Source organism: Puma concolor, chromosome A1, assembly GCF_028749965.1.
Source record: "Puma concolor isolate L17-30 chromosome A1, mPumCon1.1.hap2, whole genome shotgun sequence".
Lineage (NCBI taxonomy): Eukaryota > Metazoa > Chordata > Mammalia > Carnivora > Felidae > Puma > Puma concolor.
In genome coordinates, this window is record NC_141667.1 from 98790516 (window position 1) to 98813504 (window position 22989).

Sequence of the window (22989 nt, forward strand, 5' to 3'; positions counted from 1 at the left end):
TTGCATATAAGGCAATGGGGCTCAGCAGCGAGATTAAGTGGCCTATGTGCCCCGTGTCATCTATTATACGGTGGAACCTCCAAAGTCACTTGGTTTGTCTGACCACGAAGCTCGAGCTTTTGTATGCCGCACACATTTTTGTAAGTTGAATATTTAAGATACACAAGTGATGATTATTTGATAAGTTCTACAGCCATTGCCTCTGTGAGGTACATACCTACAAACATGTTTTGCAAAGATCTGACGTAGAGGGCCAAGATTTTCTCGACTGCGTGCATGACAGCAGTTTATTTCATTAAACATACATTACCCCATTTGACACAAGATAATGATACCGAAAATATCTTTAAAATAATTTTTAGGTCATTCCATACATTAAACGTATAGTTTTGCAAAGCAATGTTATAGCCAAACCAATCTACCTGGGGGGATACTGAAGTTTCCCACAACACCCAGGCTGTGGACACCGGGAAAAGTGTAACTTGTGTCCAAACTAAAAGAAGGCTTTTAGTGTTCACTTTTTTTTAGTGTTCACACACTAAAAGGAAGCCTGTCCGAGCCAGACGAGAGCAGGGGAGGGCGGGTTCCACGAGGGGGAAAGTGGGTGGAGGCGGGTGACAGCAGGTAAGAGAAGTGACCTGCCCGGGCCCGCTACCCCCCGACCCCGCCCCTCGGTGTAGCCCGGGGGCAGGGCCGCGCCGGAGTCTGCGCATGCGCGCCAGTCCGCGTCCACTACGCCGATACTACCGCCTCCTCCGCGCCGTCTTCCTCCACGGTTACGCCGGCTCTCCACCCCTCCTTCCCGCGGCGCTCGAGGGATCATGGCCGATCCTCGCGTGAGACAGATCAAGATCAAAACCGGCGTAGTGAAGCGGTAAGGCGCCGCAAGCGGCGCACACGTCAGCGCCTCCTCTCCTTCGCCTCATGGCGGCCCGAGAGGCCGGGCGGAGCGCAGGCCTGAGGCGGGCTCCCGGCTCCAGGCCTCACCTGGGGCTCCGCGGCCGGCGGGGCCGGGGCCGGGGCCAGGGCCAGGGCCAGGACGCGGCGGGGACGCGTCAGTGCCAGAGCCCGCGAGCCGGGACACGCCCCTCCCCCTGCCTTTCTCCTCCAGAACCGAACCGTTGGGCGACTAGGGTCGGCGCGGACCCGCCCCTCGGGAGCCCGCGGTGGGGGAGCCCTGGGAGCGGCCGCGAGGGGGGTGGAGGGGCGGCGCCCCGCAGCCCGAGGGGGCGCCGGTTTGGGTCACCGCGCGGGTCTCCGTGCCCAAGTTGACTGGAGGGAGGCGGATTCAGTCCATTGCCTGCCCTCAGGTGGACATGCAAGCCCCTTCTGAAGTTTAGAGGGGACGCCGAGAGCCCAGCCCTCATCAAAAAATGAGGCCTTGTTGGGGCCCTGTGACCCGGAGGGGCGGGACTCGGAGCCTCTGAGAACTGGGACGTGAACTTCCAGTACAGCCCTCAAACTTCTGCGGCCTGACTCTCCCCCGTCGGCTTCCCCGAAGCTCGCCCAGAGCCTGTGGATGCTGTTTAAATAACTCGCCTGGGCAGGGCAGGCCAGTCCTGTAATTGGCCCGTAGCGCTGAGTGCTGTTAGACCCTTCAGTGCTTCTTAGACCTTCACGGTTCAGACCCAGGGACACCAGACTTTTTGATGAGGCATTCCCAGAGAAAAGATAAACAGCCCGCTGAAGTAGCAGCTTATTTTGCAGCAGAAACAAACGTCTGCTCCTAGCCTTCTGGCTTCTTCCTCTTCGCCCCCTTCTCCTCCCTTTGTTATTGCCCCCAGAGGAAGGGCAAGGCAAAAGGAAGGATAAATTCACTTAAATAGGTGCATTGCCTCTGAGGCTTAGCACAGTTTTGCACTGTACTTTCCTAGAAGCTTTACTGTCAAGGCAGTAAGAAGGTAGTATGAGTAGTAGTTAAACGCACAGCCTTTGCTCAGGTGAGACAGCTTGGGTTCAGATCTGGATTCTGCCGGTTGTTGCCTGTTGTTGAATACATGACGTTGCACCGTGCCTCGGTTTCCTCATCTGTAAAATGGAGTTAGTACCCACACCTGCTGTGCTGTTCTAACACAGCATGTGGCAAGTAGCCAGTGGCTGGTAAATGTTAACTAATAGTATTGTGTGTGTTCCTGTTTGAGAAGTGAGAAGCTGAGGTTTAGTGAAGTTAAAATGGAAAAACTAAATTTGTGCTACTTAATGGCAGAACACGGAAAAGAAACAGGGAAACAGAACAGGGAAAAGTTTCTGATCTACAACTAAAGCTACAATGCTCTAAAACAGAGTATTTTTTTAAATGTGTGAAATAGGAGAACTGCCATGTATAATAGAAAGTGTAAATAATTTGCATTATCACTCACCTTCCGTTGTTCATTTTTGCCAGATTTGTTAGGTCGTTTTAGTAAATCTATTTGGCAGAATTACCAGGGTATAATGGAGAGTTCTTTAGGCCAAGAGTCAGGAGAAATGACTCCTAGAGGTAGTTTTCGGTTAATTACCTATATCGCCTTGTCATTTCTTATCCTAATGATCCATACTAGTTTGTAAAGTTAGTTCAAGTAGTTATATGCTTATAATACATACTCTAGAGAAAATACACCCATTTAGATAATAAGCTCAGTTTTTAGGCTCTCAAAAATTGCCAAATACTTAAGGAAACTGCTTGGAAATAAGGTTTGGTTTTCAGTTTATTTCACTAGTAGAGCATTATCAAACTTTAATTTTGATTCCTTGTACTTCAGTACAAAAAATTTATCATTTTTGTGGAACTCCTTCATAATTTACTTTTTACTTAAAATGTACATATTTACTCAGATTGTTTATAAATTAACGGAAATGTCTGTCATGTATTTTTTTCCCATGGATTTTCTAATGAGCTACCCTTTCCTACTGAAAGGAGATATGTTCTTTTAAAAAAACCTGTAACTTCTGATTGTTCATTACTCATATTTTACCTTGGTAGACAACCATCTAAATCCATAAATGTTGTTCCTGATCTCTCTTCTGTTATTTTTTTGCCAGAAAATTATTTTTCTGTGACTGTTTCCATCTTTTGTCTTAGTGTTCTACTTTTTAAATTCTACATTTTACTTCAGTAAAGAAAAAAGTAGATAATCCAGATACAGCAACATATTAATAATTGGTGGCTGAATGATCATGAGCTTCTTTATGTTCTTCTCTATGTATATTTAAATTTTTCGTAAGGGGTGCCTGGGTGCTTGGTTGGTTAAGTGTCCAACTCTTAATTTTAGCTCAGGTTGTGATCTCACGATTTGTGAGTTCAAGCCCTGCATTGGGCTCCGTGCTGACAGTGCAGAGCCTGCTTGGCATTCTCTCTCACTCCCTCTCTCTGTCCATTCCCTGCTTGCATGCTCTGCTTGCTGTCAAAGTAAATAAAATTAAAAAAAAAAAAGTCATAAGAGGTATGCATTTCTCTCTTTAAATTTAGTTTCAAAGACTTGATTAGTTTCATGATTTGGATATGTTCTTGGTTTTGTGAATAGGATTTGGTCCATTGGTTTCTTTCTTTTCTTTCTTTTTTAAACTATTTTTGAGAGTGTGCGCTTGTGCGCAGGCTGGGGAGGGGTAGTGAGAAGAGGACTGAGGATCTGAAGCGGGCTTTGTGCTGATGGCAGAGAGCCTGGGGCTCACAGTCACAGACCCTGAGATCATGACCTGAGCCAAAGTTGGAGGCTTAACCTACTGAGCCACCCCGGTGCCCCTGTTCACTGGTTTCTTAAAGCAGTAGTCTAAATACCATTTTCTTTTCCAGCACCTTTTTTCTAGTGAGATGCTTATTGCTCATAGACTCATTTCTCTTCAGAAATGACAACTTTTAGGGGTGCCTGGGTGGCTCAGTGGGTTGAGTGCCCAACTTCAGCTCAAGTCATGATCTCGAGGTTGTTGAGTTCGAGCCCTGTGTCAGGCTCTGTGCTGACAGCTCAGAGCCTGGAGCCTGTTTCAGATTCTGTGTTTCCCTCTCTCTGCCCCTCCCTTGCTCATGCTCTGTCTCAAAAAAAAATTAAAAAAAAAAAAAACAAAAACAAATGACAACTTTTATTTGAAAGAAGACATTTAAAGTCATTCATGTCTCCTAATTCCTTCAGTTTTCTCTCCAGGAATTGAGAGCCATTAGAATTATATTCTAGGTATTAGTCCTAGAGTTCAGTTTGGGTGGACTGGCCTAGGGAGGGTGGATCCTTAGTTTAGTGTCTGTAATCAATGTGCTGGATTACTTCAGGTGATCCAAAAGTTCCCTGTAGTGGGTTTTAGGAAGAAATCTGAGTAGGGAGGTGGGATGTTATGAGATTATGGAAATAGGCAATAAGTAGATGGTGGTATTTGGCAACAGAGAGATCAGTAAACGAAAACTGAGTTTCAGCATGTTGGCCAAATGGTGACGGCAGTCTAGAGATGGCAGCCACATTAGGAAACTAGAAGCAAGTTTCAAGCGCATTCGTTTAGCTCTAAGGAAACAGGCAGAACACTCACAGTACCCTAGACCTGAAGAAACTTTGTTATCTCTCATGGTAACAAATGGAAAGGTTCTGATTGCTAGAGATAGATTTTAAAAGAGAGGTTAGATCCCTGTGAACAAGGAAAGAGTCCAGTTACTAGGAATGGCTTGTAAGGTAAGAGTTAGACGGCAATGAGCCTAAGTTGGTACTGAACCTCTGACTTGAGGAATCCCTAAATAGTCCCTTCCAAGTAACAGGATTGTTTTTCCAGAGCTAATTCTGGCTGTGAGAGATGCATGCAGTTTCTTGGAGCAGCAGCAGCCTTTGTTCACATGTGACTCGTTGTTAGGTTTGAGTCTGGCAGGAGCATTTTAAAGGTACAGATTCATGTTTCAGGTGGATTGCTCGACCTACTGGTATCTGTTATTGGGCTACAGCTAATCTAGCAGCCCTAGCAGGGAGTTACCAGATACCACTCCAATTTTCTTTTTCTCCAGTGCAGAACTGAAAGTTCCCCCTTCCTCTTCCCTTTTCTTGATGTCTTGGTAGCATCGGTTGTCCCAGTTTACCTGGGACTAAGGGGTGTCCAAGATGTAGACCCTTTGGTGCTAATAGTGGGAAAATCTCAGGCAAACCAGGATGATTTGGATTAGTGCCTCTTGTGTAACTAACTAACATAGCACTATTATGTGTGTGCCATGATTTCTGTGGAAACTATTTGCTATTACAACTGTGAATCCAGTGTTTTACCTTGCTCAAATTAAAACTTAACTGGGGCATTTGGGTAGCTCAGTCAGTTTAAGCATCTGACTTAGGCTCAGGTCATGATCTTGAGGTTCGTGGGTTTGAGGCCCACATTGGGCTCTGTGCTCACAGCTCAGAGCCTGGAGCCTTCTTCAGATTCTGTGTCTCCCTCTCTCACTGCCCCTCCTCTACTCACACTCACTCCCTCTCTCTCTCTCAAAAATAAATAATAAACATTAAAAATATTTTTTTAAAAAGCCCTTAACTGTGTCCTATAAATAGGAGTCCTTGCCAGAGTAGTTTTCTGTATTAATTTAAATTGTTAGTGATTTAGAAAATACTTTAGAAAATGTTAGTAATTTAGAATTGTTAGAATTGTTAGTGATTTAGAAAATACTACTTTCACTAAAGTAGAAGAAAATATAGGCTTGATGTTTTAAATGTTGATATGGTATTTCAGCTCAATGACATGTCTCCTGTAAGTTCCCAAATAAGATTTGTGTTGATAAAATAAAATGTTTTTACTAGATTTATGGTAAATTCAAGAAGTTCTTCTGCAGAAACAAAATGTTTTCATCCATTTAACATAAAACCTATTTTTGATAAAGTTTGCTAAACTAGCCCACTGGTAAGTGAATTAATTGATTAAAAATACTTTCTTAAATATATCTTTTTATAACCATTTTGGATTGGTAATGGCTTAAAATCCAATGTGAACAAAGAATGTTAGGGCATTGGAAATAGCACTGACATTGGCCCATAGTTTTCCTCTGATTAAATGAAAGTGACACCAGTAGATTAGAATGAGACTAGGACAATTCACACTGCAATTGTGTTAGTTTAACTTTAACAATCTTTTAACACTCTTGTTTAAATGTAGCTGACATACCATAATTACAAATCTACAAGCCTTGATTATAGAATTTTACATCATGAATCAGTGGGGAAATTGTATTGATTTTTTTTTTTATATATATATAAAGCAAGCACCTTTCCGAAACCCTGGCGTCTTCCTGAGTTTTATACCTTTACCTCTGATATACAACTGTGTATAACACATATATACTAGGTACAGCAAACATAAAAACAACATACAAGTTAAGTAAAATTTCCATGTTGTTAAATATATATTCATATATAATGTATATAATATATTGACATACATTATGTGTGTATAGTGAATATATATATATATTATACTGACATAAAAGTAAAAAATAGGAATGACACATATTTGCCTAGACATAGATGTAGTTTTCCTCCTCTAGCTCTAGAGAAATATACTTCTTGTATTTAAAGTAAAGATGGGTAGAAGTATGGTGGACAATATCTAGGAGAGGTTCAGGACATAGCCCTGTAAATTTCCTGTACGCTTTAGTAGCTTTTTTATCTTCTCTTCTCCCACATCATATCCCCTTTATTTGAGTTAAAGTTAAGTTCAGCTAAAATGGCCAACTTTTTGCCTTGAAGTTTAGCCAACTCCTTTTGGAATCTCTGTAATATATTCAGCTCTCCAAAGCAGTGGTCAAAGACAGTGTCAAAATGGATTGCAGGTGGTTAGCAATCTTCAGGATTGCCACCTTCTGCCAACTACTTGGCAAGCAGTGACTTTCAGGAACTACACAGCTGGCAACCAGATGTCTTTTCAAGCTGGAAAGAGAGAAAGCTAAGGCCACTCATGACTGTGGTTTTCCCAACACAAGCTATATGATTCTATAAGTTGAATGTGGAAATGAAAGATCTTTTGACCTGAGAGAGAGAGAGAGAGAGAGAGAGTATGAATGAATGTATTCTGTCTTCATTGCATTTTTCATTTGGTAGGAAATTTTGAAAACCTGTAGTGAGCAAGGTTGGAAAATTTTGTTAATAATAACTAGTCCACAACAGAAAAAAAAAAGAAAAAATAATAACTAATCCACAACCCTTAGAATATAAATGCCTGGGTGGGGGCGGGTGGGCGCCTGGATGGCTCAGTTTTTTGAGCTTCCAACTCTTGATTTCAGCTCAGGTCATGATTCCAGGGTTGTGGGATTGAGCCCTGTATCAGGCTTGTGTGCTGAGCATGGAACCTGCTTGGAATTCTTTCTCTCTCTCTCTCTCTCTCTCTCTCTCTCTCTTCCCCTTCCTCCCCCTTCCCCTCCCTCCCTCCCCCCTCCCTCTCCCTCTCCTCCTACCCCCCCCATTAAAAAAAAATTAAAGAAAAAGAATATAAATGCTTGGATGTGTGATTTCAGAATTCCATTCCCATAATATATTTACTATTATGATGCTGTCTTATTTGCCCAAGTAGACCTGATTTTTAAATAACATCAATGATATGAATGATTCAGAGATCGTTTATTTAGCAGATTCACTCAGAACCTGCATGGCTAATTCACCTGGTATAGTGTTGATACATAATAAATGCTCAACAAAAGTCTTTTCAGTGGACAAATGAATGAATGGAACCTTAGTCTGTAAGGATTTGATGTAATAAGCAGTGGGGAGGTACTGAATCAATTACAGTGTGACAGTGTAATAGTTACTATAGCTATTTATTGTTGCAGTTGGAGTTAAACAAATGGAGTCCCAGGCTCCACTTAATACATGCTACATATGTGACCCTGGGCAAGTTACTCAATCTTTAAAAGCCACAGTTTTCGGCGCACCTGGGTGGCTCAGTCAAGCATCCAACTTTGGCTCAGGTCATGATCTCACAGTGTGTGAGTTCTAGCCCCATGGCAGGCTCTGTGCTGACAGCTCAGAGCCTGGAGCCTGCTTCAGATTGTGTGTCTCCCTCTCTCTCTGACCCTTCCCCACTTACACTCTGTCTCTGTCTCTCAAAAATAAATAAACATTTAAAAAATATTTTAAAAACCCACTGTTTTCTTAGCTGAAAAATGGGTTAATGATAGATAATATCTTTCTTACATTGTTAAGAGAATTAAGTAAGGTAATCATATAAAGCATTTGGCCCAAAAGCCTGATTGTTAGTAAATATTTAATATGTTAACTGCTATCATTATTATCATCATCACCATTCTGTAGACATACAAACAATGTGGATAGAGGACGTAAAGATGAATGTTTGCCAATTAGCTGGATAGACTGTGGAACTTGATTTCTTTTAAATTGTGATAATTTGTTTTTTAGTTGTTTGTCATGTTCACTCATAGGCTGCAGAGAGAGAAGGGAGGAATATGAAGCTTGTGTTTTTGAGTCATCTGTAGGACTTTATAATGGTCATCCTTCTATAAAATAGCTGAGGCAGTGATGCTCTACTTCCCCCAAACTCTGTTTATATCAGTGACCTTGTTTTTTAACAGTTTAAAAAATACTGTCACTATTATTAACACAATATAACAAGGCCAGTCTCACTCTTACTGCACTTTTGTAAAGTTTATTATAGGGAAGAGTAGTCAAGGGAGTGAGTTTTTGAGATACCTTATCCTAAAATCTATAAATGACTCGCCACAAGTATCAAAATACATTCTTACATTTTTTTAAAAACCAGAACATGTATCTTATTAATCATTGAAATCCTTAAGATGAATTGGATGGCACAACAGCTACCCTTTTGGATTTAGGTAGTGTTCTTTCATGAATCCATGCCTAAATCTTCAGTATACAATTTTAGGTGCCTCATTCAGCCAGTCCCAGTGGTATTTCAGCTTTTAGCTTTGGCGCTCCAGTTATACTTTTTCTTATCCTTGGCAGGACAGCCACATTTGCCACAGATTGACTTCTGAAGGTGGTAAGCCTTAGAGCCGTACGTAGCAGGGTCACAGCTTGTGTGTCTCATCGCTGTGTTTTCCAAATGATGATGTCCCCTCCCTTGTTCTGCAGCTGAGACCAAAGAGCAATGTTCTAACAATTCTAATGCTAACTATAGTTATTTCCAAACCCTCCTTTATCTTTTGTTTTTAACTGAGTTCCCTATTCATTGTTGTTTTTGAGATCCTTTCACCTGTGCTAAAGAAGCATCTTAGGGAACCTTATGTGTGTATATGTATACACAGATAATGCTCTGACTCAGAGGTTGTCTGTAAAGGTTATCAGAACAAGGTAAGCATGTACTTTTTGACTGAATGATGCTCAGCTTCTAAATAGTACTAAATGGCATCCTTTTAGTATGGCATCCATTGCCTGAAAAATGTCTACACTCTTTGAAACTTTTGAAGACCTCTCATCTACTGAAATGTATTTCCACTTAGGTTACTGGTACAGTATTGTATTTTGATATCCCAACCTAGGATGTTAAGTTCTAAGGACTCTGCATTATGTCAAGATATACAAAGATTTTCTTAAGGCTTTGTAGTTCTTCTCACCTTTTTAGGGACCAGAGGCGTAGTGTGTAATATATTGTTTTTCACAAAGTAGGAATTTAATACATACTTGTCAGTTGAGTGAAGGAATGGACGAAACTAGAGAAGAGGTCAATTATATGAGGGGGAACAGCTCAAGGATCTGAAAACAGAAGTTTACTTTATAACAGTGAGAGACTTTGAGATGAGGAAAGTTGATGAATACTCTAGTTTAACTTCAAGAGCAACAAAACAGCTCTAAATAATCACAACCCTCACAGGCTTGTCAGGATAGTACTTTTATTTTTTTTTATCATTATTTTTTTTATTTAAAAAAATTTTTAAGGTTTTTATTTATTTTTGAGACAGAGAGAGACAAAGCATGAACAAGGGAGGGGCAGAGAGAGAGAGGGAGACACAGAATCGGAAGCACACTCCAGGCTCTGAGCCATCAGCCCAGAGCCCGACGCGGGGCTCGAACTCATGGACCGCGAGATCGTGACCTGAGCTGTCGTCGGACACTTAACCGACTGAGCCACCCAGGTGCCCCTGGATAGTACTTTTATTAGAGAAATAAAATAAATACATTTATATCAAGGATTTGTTTAAAAGTTAACACTTTATAGCATTTTTTAAACTATGAAATGGCTACTATAGAAGCCCTTGGAGGCTACTGTAGAAGAAAAAATTTTTTTAATGTATGTTTATTTTTGAGAGAGAGAGAGTGCAAAGAGGGGAGGGGCAGAGAGTGAGGGAGACACAAAATTCTAAGCAGACTCCAGCCTCTGAGCTGTTAGCCCGACATGGGACTCGAAATCATGAACCGTGAGATCATGATCTGAGCCGAGGTCGGATGCTTAACCAACTGAGCCACCCATGTGCCCCAACTATAAAATTTTCAATTATTAATATTCGATCAAGAAAGGTTTTGGGGTGCCTGGGTGCTCAGGTGTGTGTCTGACTCTTGATTTTGGCTCAGGTCATGATCCCAGGAGTGTAGGATCAAGCCCTGCAAAGGGCTGTGCACTGAGCATGGAGCCTGCTTAAGATTCTTTCTCCTTCTGCCCCTCTCTGCAGTTCATGCTCTCTCTCTAAAATAAAGAAAGAAAGATTTTGTAGTTTACCTAGAACTAACTAGAACACTCTCTTTATTCTAATTTAGTAGAGGTAGGTGTGTGTGTTACCTATTAAAATATAAATTAAGAAATTTAACTTTTAAATAGTATAACTATTCATAAATTCATAAATATTCATACCTATTAAATATGTGTGTGTTACTGCCCATTGTTAGTTTACTTACAAAAATAGGCTCACCCATTCCAGGTTATTTTGATTTTTTTTTTTTTTTAATCTAAGATAAATAGTAGGGATATTGGTAAATTGAAATCTTACGGGCAGTAGATGGTATTGCAGAGAAACTAAAAATAGCAAGTTTTGGGCTTAGTCCTTAAGGAATGTGTGCTTTTAAGTTATGCAGTGCACATGTATCTGAATATTTATTCTTAGAACTTCAAGTATTACTTTATGTAAATCCCCAATCTCTAGCTTTACCCTGAGCTTTGGACTCATTTTTGAATGAGGAGCACTTGGGTACCTCAGTCAGTTAAACATCCAACTCTTGATTTTGGCTCAGGTCACGATCTCATGGTCATGGGATTGAGCCTCATGTCCAGCCCTGGGCTGGCAGCATGTCTCCCTGAGACATGCTCTCTGTCCCTCTCTTTCTGACTCTCCCCTGCTCACACACTCTCTCTCAAAATAAACCAAGTTAAAAAAAAAAAAAAAAAAGAAAAGAAAAAAGAATCTGTGGCCATTAAAAAAAAAAAAAGAATGAATGTCTTATTTTAGTATGTTTTTACTCCATCTGACACCAAACTACCTTCTCAAATCTGATGCTCTTCATGTTTTCTTTTATGAAGAAAAATAATTATTTCATGTATACAAACAAATCTAAAGGAAATATAATAAACCTGAAATGAAACACTATAGGCACATTTGAAGTGCCCCTTTCTGAGTCAGTTCTCCCTCTTTGCCTATAAGTAATTTTTATTCCGAAATTTTTTTATCATTTCCATGCATATTTTAAACTTTTAATTTATATTGGAGATATATAAGCCATATTATAGTATTGTTCTGTGAACTTAACTTTATATAACAAAATATATCTGGAAGGATACACAGGAAATTAGTCATATTGGTTATCTCCTGGAAGGGAAGCTGTACAACTGAAGGAAAGACCCGGATAGGGGAAATTCTTATAATTTTAAATCATGTGTTAGCTCTCAAAATATAAATTAAGAGATTTAAAATTGTAAATAGTATATTCATAAATTCATAAATACTCATTTATTAAATATTCCTATTTAACTGTAGAAATCTTACTTGCTTTTTATGCATATTCATGTTTCTGTTTTCGAGACTTACTCATGTTGAAATGTAGCTCTAATTCATTCTCTTGTGTGAATGTACTAGTGTGGTTTTTTTTTCATTCTTGTCTTGACGGATATGTAGGGATTTTTTTTTCCCACTCAGTGTTTCACTTTTATAAACAATGCTACCATATAATGCTTTATTAAATATAGTTCCTAATACACATGTATAACAGCTAGTGTAAGGCAGACTTTCCCAAGAAGTGGGCCCTGAGTGGATTATAGGTATATGAAAAGAGCTTTCCTTTAACCTTCAGGATGGCCAGGTGTGGCAAGAATACCATGGGATATATGCGGGAAGAGCCTTTTAGGCTGAAGAAATAGTAAATACAAAGGCTTAAAAAAGATGGGGCGCCTGGGTGGCGCAGTCGGTTAAGCCTCCGACTTCAGCCAGGTCACGATCTCGCGGTCCGTGAGTTCGAGCCCCGCATCGGGCTCTGGGCTGATGGCTCAGAGCCTGGAGCCTGTTTCCGATTCTGTGTCTCCCTCTCTCTCTGCCCCTCCCCCGTTCATGCTCTGTCTCTCTCTGTCCCAAAAATAAATAAACCTTGAAAAAAAAAAAATTTAAAAAAGAGAGCAAGGTTGGTTAGTTTGAGGAGCAACCAAGTGAGATAGAAGAAGAGGGGTAGGAGATACACCAAAAAGTAGGAGGGAGAGCGTACAGTTCTTATGAGGTCCAGTGTGTAAGGACTTGAGTCTCAGATCAAATGGTAACACCTCTGTAGAAGTTTCCCTGTCTCCAAAGTTAGTGTTTCCTTGTCTGTGTTCTCAAAGCATTTGTCTGTTACTAGTTTTGGTAAGGTAGTGCTAAACATATATTATCTGTTCAATTCACTAGACTAGTGGTTTCCGAAGTATGGTCCAGGAAGCCCTTGGGGTCTCTGAGACCCTTTCAGTGTGTCTGCAAGATAAGTTATTTTCGTAGTAAAACTGAGACATTGCCTTTTTCACTTTCTTTTGCTCACAGTTGTACAGTGGAGTTTTCCAGGGGCTATATGGTATGTGGTATTGCAACATACTGAATGCAGAAGATAGGAAAATGTAGATGCTTCTATTAGTACAGACATTTAAAAATTTTGCAAAAATGTGAAACATTTAAGTGAATTAACAAATATATTTAATTTTTTTAATTTTAAAAATATTTTAAACTTTTCTTAGTTTTAATTTCTAATAGAATAAACATTAATAGATATAATTCATATAAATAAAACCTCCTTGGGGGTCCTGTGATAGTGTAATTTATAATAAGATATACATGTTTGGTCCCCTTTCCCATTCCTGACACAGAACTCCTAAAACTTTGGAATTTCCTTAGTGAAGAAAGCAACAAAGGTCCTTCTCTGTGTTAAGGAGATGACTTTTGAAAAGCCCCTAGGTAACCTGAGGTTGGAGCTTGTTGCCAGGGAACCAACAGTGATTAAAGAGTTGGAACTTTTAGTCCCATCCCCTGACCTCCAGGGATAGGAAAGGGGCTGGATGTTGAATCAGTTACCAGTGGCCAGTGAATTTATCTTGCTTTTTTATTTTATATACTTTTATCATTTGTATATTGCTAAGGAATTATATTGTTTAGTTACTTTTTAATTTTTAAGAAAAATGTCTTCTGAGACCTAGTATTTTTTACTGATTGTTATGTTGGTAAGATTTACCTGTATTTTTACATTTCAGTGCAGTACATCTGTTTTGACTGTTGTGTCCTATTTAATTGTGATAATACCACAGTTTATCCATTCTTCTATCAGTGGGCATTTGGATTGTTCCCATTACTAACTGTGTTTCTGTGTGTGTTCTTATTCATGTCTTTGGTAATGGTATATGAGAGTTTTTCTTGGGTATTTATCCAGGAATGGAATTGTTGGGTCATGAGGTATGTGAATGTTCTACTTGGTTAGGTAATGCTAAACTGTTTTCCAAAGGATTTGTACCATTTTAAAATTTTAGTTGCATTGTATGAGAGTTCCTTTTCTTGATTCATATCCTTTCCAAAACTTTGTAGACTTCTTAATTTTACTCTGATAATACTGTTTTTATTTACTTTTCGTATTGTAGAAAAATTAAGTTATTTGGTTATTTTTTTAAACAAGCATCCCCATAGATAGAGAGTAAAGGAGGTATGAGGTGGCTGCCCCTAACCAGATACTTAATCACCTCCTTCTCCCTTGTATAGAATAATGTATATGCCTCAGGCAACCCAGGGTTTTTTTTACCTGGAGGAAGGGGAGGTCCTTTGGAAAGTGTCCATTTCTGGGATGCTGCATTCTGTATAGGATACCTTGGGGGCGAGGGGAGACTTGCAGGTGGAGAGGTCTGGGTAATGGGTCCTGAAAACCTGCTTGGTGCTGGGTTGATCAGAAGCTGAGGCTAACGAAGCCCAACAATATTACTTTTTAAACCATCTTTTCTATGTTACTGTGTTAATTCTTTTGAGTTTTTTTTCTAGTTTTATTGAGATATAATTGACATATAACATTGTTTAATCCAAGGTGTACAACATAATTATTTAATATATATATGTGTGTATAGCAAAATGATTACCACAATAAGTTTAGTTAGTATCACTTACCTCACATAATTATAGATTTGTTTTCTTGTGATGAGAGCTTTTTAATATCTACTCTCTTAGCAACTTTCAGATACTGTTTTGATGGTGACTATATGTAACCATACTGTACATTACATCCTCAGAACTTATTTATAAGTGGGAGTTTTTTTTACCGTTTGTCTACCTTTACCTGTTTTTGCCCATCCTTAACTCTGGCAACCACCAATCTGTTCTGTATCTCAATGAGTTTGGTTTTTTAGATTCCACATAAAAGTGAGATCATACAGTGTTTGCCTTTCTCTGTCTGGTTTATTTCACTGAGCATAATGCCATCGGTGTCCATCCATGTTGTTGCAGATGGCAGAATTTTCTTCTTTTTGTGGCTGAATAATATTCCATTTTATATGTATATATACAGTTGACCTTTGAACAGTGTGGAGGTTGGGACACTGCACAGTTGAAAATCCACTTATAACTTTTGATTCCCCAAAACTGTACTAATAGCCTACTACTGACTGGAATCATTACTGATTCCATGAACAGTCAACTAACACATATTTTGTATGTTATATGTATTATATGTAGTGTTCTTTCAATAACAGGCTAGAGAAAAGAAAATGTTATTTTAAAAATCATAAGAGAAAATACATTTACAGTACTGTACTGTATCAATAAAAACCTCGTGTATAAGTGAACCCATGCAGTTCAAACCCTGTGTTTCAAGGGCCAGCTTATGTATAGTACCACATTTTCTTTATCTCTTCATTTGTCACTGGCCACTTAGGTTGTTTCCATGTCTTGGCGATTGTAAATAATGCTGCAGTGAACATGGGAGTACAGATACCTTTTCGAGATAGTGATATCTGTTCATTCTGATACATGATACCTTAAGTTCTTAAGTTTTGCATTTCTAGAGAAGGATTTTAATTTATTGTTGATAACGTTTAATTTTTAACCCATTCCATAAATTTTGTAATTGTCATCGTAGGTTTAAAAATCTAGTAGATGTACATACCCTTAATCTTCTCTACCTGTGGGAACAGGTGTTTGTTTCTATTCATTTATATTTTCTTTTATATATCCTATTGGAATTAGAAAATATATAGGTCTCAAAATAGATATTTTTATTTTCTATATTTATATTACTCTATTTTTAAAAAAAATTTTAATGTTCATTTTTGAGAAAGAGCGTGAGTGGGGGAGGGGCAGAGAGAGAGGGAGACGCAGAATCTGAAGCAGGCTCCAGGCTCTGAGCTGTCAGCACAGAGCTTGACTCAAACACACAAACCTCCAGACCATGACCTGAGCCAAAGTCGATACTTAGCCAAATGAGCCACCCAAGTGCCCCTATATTACTCTTCTTAAACTGTTGTGGCATTTCTAGTATTAGATTAAATAAAAGTAATGTCAGGAGTCAACTTTGGCTTTTGTTTGTAAAAAGGATAATTCTTAAAATGATTTTCTGTCTTATAAATAGGCAGTATTGTACATATACTTTTTGATAACTCTGGATCTTCATTTGTAACATCATGTAGTGAACACTGTGGCTCTTTTCTCAATATCTGTTTTTTCTTTTGAATCTGCCTGCAGTTTCATGTCAGTATCCCCCACCCTCATCCACATACACCTAGCCATGTTGTTTGGGGTAACTGCTTCACCTCCAGCTGTAGTAGTGGGCCTTTGAGTGGTTTTAGCCAATCAGATTCCATTTTCTGATGATGAATTAATTCCAGGTGGACATATAATTTAGGCTGGTCTAAACAAGGTACATTTCAGAACTCTTGCTTAGAATTCTGGCACAGAAGTATTCCGTGGCTGGCAGCCTTCCTATAGCACTGGAGAATCTGGCTTTGAGAGGAAGCTTGTGTTATGGATGGCAGAGTGAAGATACAGAGGGAAATTTCTCGATGATGTTAACTGCTGAATCTGACAACCGTGAAGCAGATCCTCCCCTGGATTTTAGTTATACAAGTCAAAAAATTTGTATAGTGTTTAAATCCCTTGAATTGAAATAATGTTACTCGCAATAGAGTAGTAATTGAGATCCTTACTCTGATTTTTATATTATATTATTTTATATTATATTTTTATATTATACCTATGTATCATGAGTAATTCCCCTTTACTGGAACTGGCTAGAGATTGCCTTCTCTTCTTTCTTTATTTTTGTTTGTTTTGTTTTGTTTTTGTTTTGTTTTTTTTTTGTAAATTCTGTTGTTTGGGCTCAACTTTGGCCCGTTTCCCTCCATTTTCAGTGTCCTATATTGAGGTCTTATTCTCTGTGTAAGAGGTAGGGAAGAACACTGTCTTCCTTCATCTCCCAACTCTTTTTGTGCACTTCAGTGCTATTCTTTTTTTTTTTTTTTGAGAGAGAGAGCTCAAGTGCTAGTCGGGGAGGAGCAGAGAGAGAGAGGGGAACAGAGGATCGAAGCAGCCTCTGTGCTGAAGCAAACACGAGACAGCCTGATGAGGGGCTGAAGCTCAGGAACCATGAGATTATGACCTGAGCTGAAGTCAAACACTTAACCTTCTGAGCCACCCTGGTGTCCCAGTTCAGTGCTATTCTTTGGTTAGGAGGGAATGGAAGAGAGAAGAGGAAGAAGAGGAAATGTCAGATAACCTATCTAACCTATCTTGCCTTGAAATTCCAATAACCCTTTGTTCTTACAGACTCTGCCCTTGCTTCTATTCCATTTGCTCATCCTACCTCCTATAAGGTAAAAGAGTCACCACTTCTCTGGCAAACACTGTAATGAATTAGGAGGCATTCTTGGTTTCCAAGTTGAAATTCTGATTTTTTTATTAGAAAGAACCATACATGGTATTCATACTATGCTGTCAAAAGTGTTTCATGCACATTGAATACTTACATACTTTAATAGGCTTTTATGGGACAACTTAACAAAACTTAACACCAAGTAATACCATTTTTCCTATGAAAAATATGTCTACTGAGATCTCTAGAAACCTGATTATAATAAACATCTTTACAGTATAACTGAGGCCCTAATTGGAGAATGCTTGCATTATACTGTGTTGATAACTTGGTTTCATGTTTACTGTAAATTTTTTTCTGTCTCTTGCTTTCATGTAATATTATCAGCTGTTTATGTGTCTCTTACTATTCCTGCTTCTAATAACTTCTCTTCTGTCACAATTCCTTTTGCTACTGCAAATCTGTTTTAGGGGAACTCAGACTGTTTTCACTGATTTCTGGGTAGTGATATGAAAATTAGGAGTGTCAGAAGTCTGCTCTCTAATTATTGCTTTACTTGGACTAGACTTTCTTTCTCTGGCTAGTGTTGTACATGAATCTCCCCTAGGATATAAGCTCCATGAAGGCAGGGACACATTCTCCAGAGGTCTGGTGCAAAAAAGACTCTTGGTAAATATTGTCAAATGAACCAGTTACTCTCTGTGACATTAAGTTTCTTGAAAACAGTAACTGTGTCTTACCCTTCATCTCCCTTTAAAATATTTTAAAATACATTAGAACAGTTTTTTGAACAGTTTTCAGTATAGACATGGTATAAAACTCCAAAGGCACAAAAAGATATTCAGTGAAATATGTGTCTGCTGCCGTTGTGCACTAGCCACCCAGTTTTGCCCTCTTGGACCCAACTTCATTATTCATTTTTTAAAAATTATTTTTACATTTTTATTTATTTTGGGGGTGGGGTGGGGCAGAGAGACGGGGAGACAGGGTCCGAAGCAGGCTCAGCGTTGAGCACAGAGAGCCCGATGTGGGGCTTGAACTCAGAGGCTGCAAGATCATTACTTGAGTCGAAGTCAGATGCCCAACTGACTGAGCCACCCAGGTGCCCCTCATTACTCATTTTTGTGTATGTGTGTATCCTTCTAGGGATATTTTGTGCTTGCAAAAGTATCTACATTTATGTCTTTAAAAACACAGGTTTTGAAAAACAATTTGCCCGCCCCCACCCTCAACAGAAACAGAAAAGAGAGGTAGATAATTTGTTCAGGATTACTCAGCTAATTATTGGTAGAGCCAGAGCTGGAAAACTTTTTGAAATTACTACATTACACTCTAATCAGAATGACTTTTCTATGCTAAACTGTTAACAAAAATTTTAGATTTTATTCAGTTTGGTCCTTGAAACTAGGTTCATGAAGATATTTTTCAGTTTTATCATTTGAATTTCAGTTTTTAAACAATAAATTTGTGATATTTAAAGAATAATTTTTGGTTATCCTAGAACTAAGTTAATTGAACAAACAGGCAGTTTTACTTTGTGAACATTAATTTTGTATTCATTTCTATGTTAGTGTTCTTACTTAGGAGAGCACGTGAATTGTTTTGGTTTCTGAGAAGACTGATCTTGATTTCTCCCTGCTGAAGAAATTTCGGAAAATATGTTCATATTGTTGAAAATTTTAAGATGGAAAAAGATTAGGTATACAGATGTGCTGAGCAATTTAAATCTTGAACAGAGTCCTAAAAGAAAACATTTTTCAAATACCTAACATTCGAAACCCTAAAATCCAAAGGGAAAAAAAATCTAAACTTTATGTTTCAAAACATAATTGTCAAATTATTGCATTATTGCCAAAGAATCTTTCTGGCCAGATAGACTTAAGAAGAAGCAGAAAAAACTTTAAAAGACCAATAGCACCTTGCTAGCACATTGCTAATAAGGACTAATAGGTACTTAAACTGATGAAAGTGATTCAGACAACAACATATTAACCCCCTACTGTGCCATGTTTTAAGCTGTTAATAGACATTAGCCTTTTAAAGAAAGACTAACACTTTATATTCGTTTTCTAAGCTTTTGATACATTAGTGAACTGTTAGAGCCACTTGCTATATTTGAATCGTATTGCTCAGTGCATTTTCCAGAATGCTTTTGAGAATAGCTAACTACTCTGAAAGTTTAGATTCTATGTGTCTTTGACTTCTTGATGTAACTAAGAAATAACTTTATGTTACATTTTGATTACTTTAACTATTTTTTGTAGAAGTTGTATGAGAGGAATAAATGCTGATAATATTTTTCATTGACAGAGAATATTAGATATAGGGAAAATGATTATTCTTAGGATTTTTTTTTATTTTTTAAATTTACATATTAAGGCCAGAATTTTTTCAAAAAATTTCCAGTAGTATTATGTTTGTGAAATTATAAATGTTATGTATAATTGGTTAATTTCCATAAATACATCTAATTCCTAAATATGTGGCCTCTAAATGTATGTATGTATGTATGAGAAGAGAGGATTTTAAAAGTGTAATTTGCTTTAAAATGTAAACAAACTTTAATGCTGACCTCTTACAAATTAGAATCGTAACTTAAATTTTTGTTTGGTTATGATGCTTTTATAGCTGTCTGTAGAGGTTAATAAATAGTTTTTGGATGTTTTATGTTTGGTGTTTCACAGTAATTTCAGTATAAAGCTAATAGAGATTTCTTGTGGTTTTTAGAATAATTTTGTCTTAAACTGCATGAAATGTTGAAGAATCTATTGACTGTATTAAATAATGTAATGCATGTGATTTGGATATATTAATTTACAAAAAGTTGAGGGCTTTGATAATTCTTTAAAGTGAAAACAGAAGCAGAGTACCTAATTTGTTGTACAGATGGTACATTTTTTTTGTGACGACAGAAATGAATGAGACATATACAAAGTGCATTTCTCTTATTTCTCATGCCTATTCAAAACCAAGGGGAAAAAATGAAGTAAAATATTTAATTGAGATTGCCTTCTATAGTTTGTGGACTTATTATCATGCCTACCAAGTTAATATTTGAAGAGTAGGTTTAGGCCTAGGAATTGAGTTCATTATTGAAGGTAGTATTGGGGCATAACTTTTTGCTAGCATGTCTTTTGATTAAGACCAAGTTATACCAGTTGATCTTCCTTATCCTGGATAGATGTTTTCTATGAAGTTAAAATAAGATAAATTCCTTTTCCATATTATTTTAGTATCAAATTCTCCAATTTAATATCCCACTTAGCTGGAGGTTTTTTTTTTTTTAATTTATAAGATTTTTCTTTAAGTTTGTACGTCTATTCTGAGAGACAACATGAGTGGGAGAGGGGCAGAGAGAGAGAGGGAGAGAGAATCCCAAGCAGACTCCACACTGTCAGTATAGAGCCCAATGCAGGGCTTGAACCCACGAAACAGATTGTGACCTCAGCTGAAACCAAAAGTTGAATGCTTAACCAACTAAGCCACGCAGGCGCCCCTAATTTTGTTTCATAAATTAGAAATAAACAGTAAACAAGTATTTAAAGAAATTTTTTTTGAATGTTTATTCATTTTTGAGGGACAGAGAGACAGCATGCAAGCTGGAGAGGGGCAGAGAGAGAGAGAGGGAGGTAACAGAATCTGAAGCAGGCTCCAGGCTGTGAGCTGTCAGCACAGGGCCCAACATGGAACTCAAACTCATGAACCGTGAGATCATGACCTGAGCTGAAGTCAGATGCTTAACCCACTGAGCCACCCAGGCCCCCCGAAACAGTGAACAAGTCTTGAATGGCAAGTTTGAGACCTTTCTAAAGACTGAAATTCCCTACTGAGAACCAAATGGGTGAAAACTGTTCATTCTTCATATGCAGGTTTTACTACAGTTAGAACAGAGGTAATCAGTAAATTTGGAGACATCAACGATCATTGCTTTCCCCAGCAGCAAGCATACAGAGGTTCATCTTCCTTTTAGTTTTAAATGGGTACCACAGCCCTTGAAAATCCATGTCTTTCTTTCCATGGGAAAAATATTTTCCAGTAAGCAGAGTTGAACAGTTTTGGTGAGGGAAGATAAAAGATACTGACTGGTACCACCCTGGTAGCTGCTGCTGCTGCTACTACTACTACTACTACTACTACTACCACTGCCAATCTGTACTGTGATAAAGTTTCCCAGGCCTGAGGATTCCTTCATTGGATTTATCTTAACATTATTGAACAGTTACTATGTATAAGGTGCTATGCCAAATACTGACTACTGTTCACCCGAAGTTTGTTACTGAATTTTTGCCAAAATCGACCCATACACCGTCACCAATTCTTAGTTGAAAGAGCATTCGTAAGTGCTGTGTAACACATAACATGTAATATCCTAACCTAACATTCCATAACATCAGATGTTCAGGTATACTCATTGTGAAAATTTATTTTTTTTTTTTAATTTTTTTTTTCAACTTTTTTTTTTTTTTATTTATCTTTGGGACAGAGAGAGACAGAGCACGAACGGGGGAGGGGCAGAGAGAGAGGGAGACACAGAATCGGAAACAGGCTCCAGGCTCCGAGCCATCAGCCCAGAGCCTGACGCGGGGCTCGAACTCACGGACCGCGAGATCATGACCTGGCTGAAGTCGGACGCTTAACCGACTGCGCCACCCAGGCGCCCCCTCATTGTGAAAATTTAAACTAGTGTCTTCCTTATTTGATGGTAAAGTTAGTGAAGTTAGTGATACTTCACTTATAATACAGCGTTACTGCTTAGATAAACAGATAAAATAAGTTTGTACCTAAGTTAAATTAATTTTAGTAGTAAACACAGATTTGGGTTCCTAATGTTACAGCATTGTTTTGAATTTCAAATAAATACAAGTACTATTTTGAAATCAGCAAGTGATGAGAAAAATGTTATAAAGGGAAGGCAGTCATATGTTGCTTATGTAATTAATTGACTTGCTGAATACTAATGTTTTCTTCTCACTACCTCCTGCCCCCCACCTTTAGCTTCTTTTTGCTTATTTTGGCAACATAAAAAGGTGTGGGAATAGCAATGTTAGTTGATACATTTTAGCTCGTACTATGTGCCATCCATTACCTAAGCATTTCATGTGCGTTTCATTTGACCTTCACAGTTCTTATGTGAAGTAGCTGCAGTGAGCTCTATTTTACAGATGAAATTGAGTTTAAGTAATTTGCCCCCGTCCAAAAAAAAAAAAAAACAGGAAGTGGGTAGACCCAGGGTGAGAGCACCTGTTGAGTGATCCCAGTGCACTGACTATATACCTTTTTATACTTTGACAAATTTATAAAAGGGATAAGACTAACTAGGTTATTAGGTATAGATAGATAAATCACATATTCTGTGCTCTAGGAGCTTGTGGTGTTAAAGAAAGATGAATAGCATCTAATTAAAGACAGAATGCTTTGTGAGCTCAGATGAGGTTATGACAAACTGCTTCTAGGGCAGGGTTATTCAGCCTTGGCACTTTTGATTTTTTGGTCTGTATACTTATTTATTGGGGTTTGGGGAAGGTTGTCTTTCACATTGTGAGGTTTTTAGCAGTACCCCTAGTCTCTACCCATTTGATGCCAGTAGCACCTCCCCACCCCAAACACACACACTTGCAACAAACCAGAATTGTCTCCCGACATTGTCAAATGCTTCCTTGGGAGATAGGGAATAAAATTGCCCCTGTTGAGAACCACAGCTCTAGAATTAGAGAAGGCTTATCACATGTGACATTTGAGCAGAATCTTGAGGCCAAATGAAAGTCACATTCTAGATAGAACTATATGTGTAAAAACAGGGAGTTGTGAATTGGTATAT

General features: G+C 38.4%; 1 protein-coding gene and 1 pseudogene across 1 annotated transcript in view; one reads left to right on the forward strand and one right to left on the reverse strand.

Moving 5' to 3' along the window:
- Positions 1-715: 715 nt before the first annotated feature.
- TBCA (tubulin folding cofactor A) overlaps positions 716-22989 on the forward strand; it is a 77522-nt gene continuing 55248 nt past the window's right edge. Inside the window, exon 1 of the mRNA XM_086698271.1 lies at positions 716-874. Within this exon, the coding sequence (XP_086554397.1) occupies positions 822-874 (53 nt within the window). The 5' untranslated portion in view covers positions 716-821. The remainder of the gene's footprint in view (positions 875-22989) is intronic.
- LOC147584325 (large ribosomal subunit protein eL37-like) lies at positions 8724-21363 on the reverse strand (annotated as a pseudogene).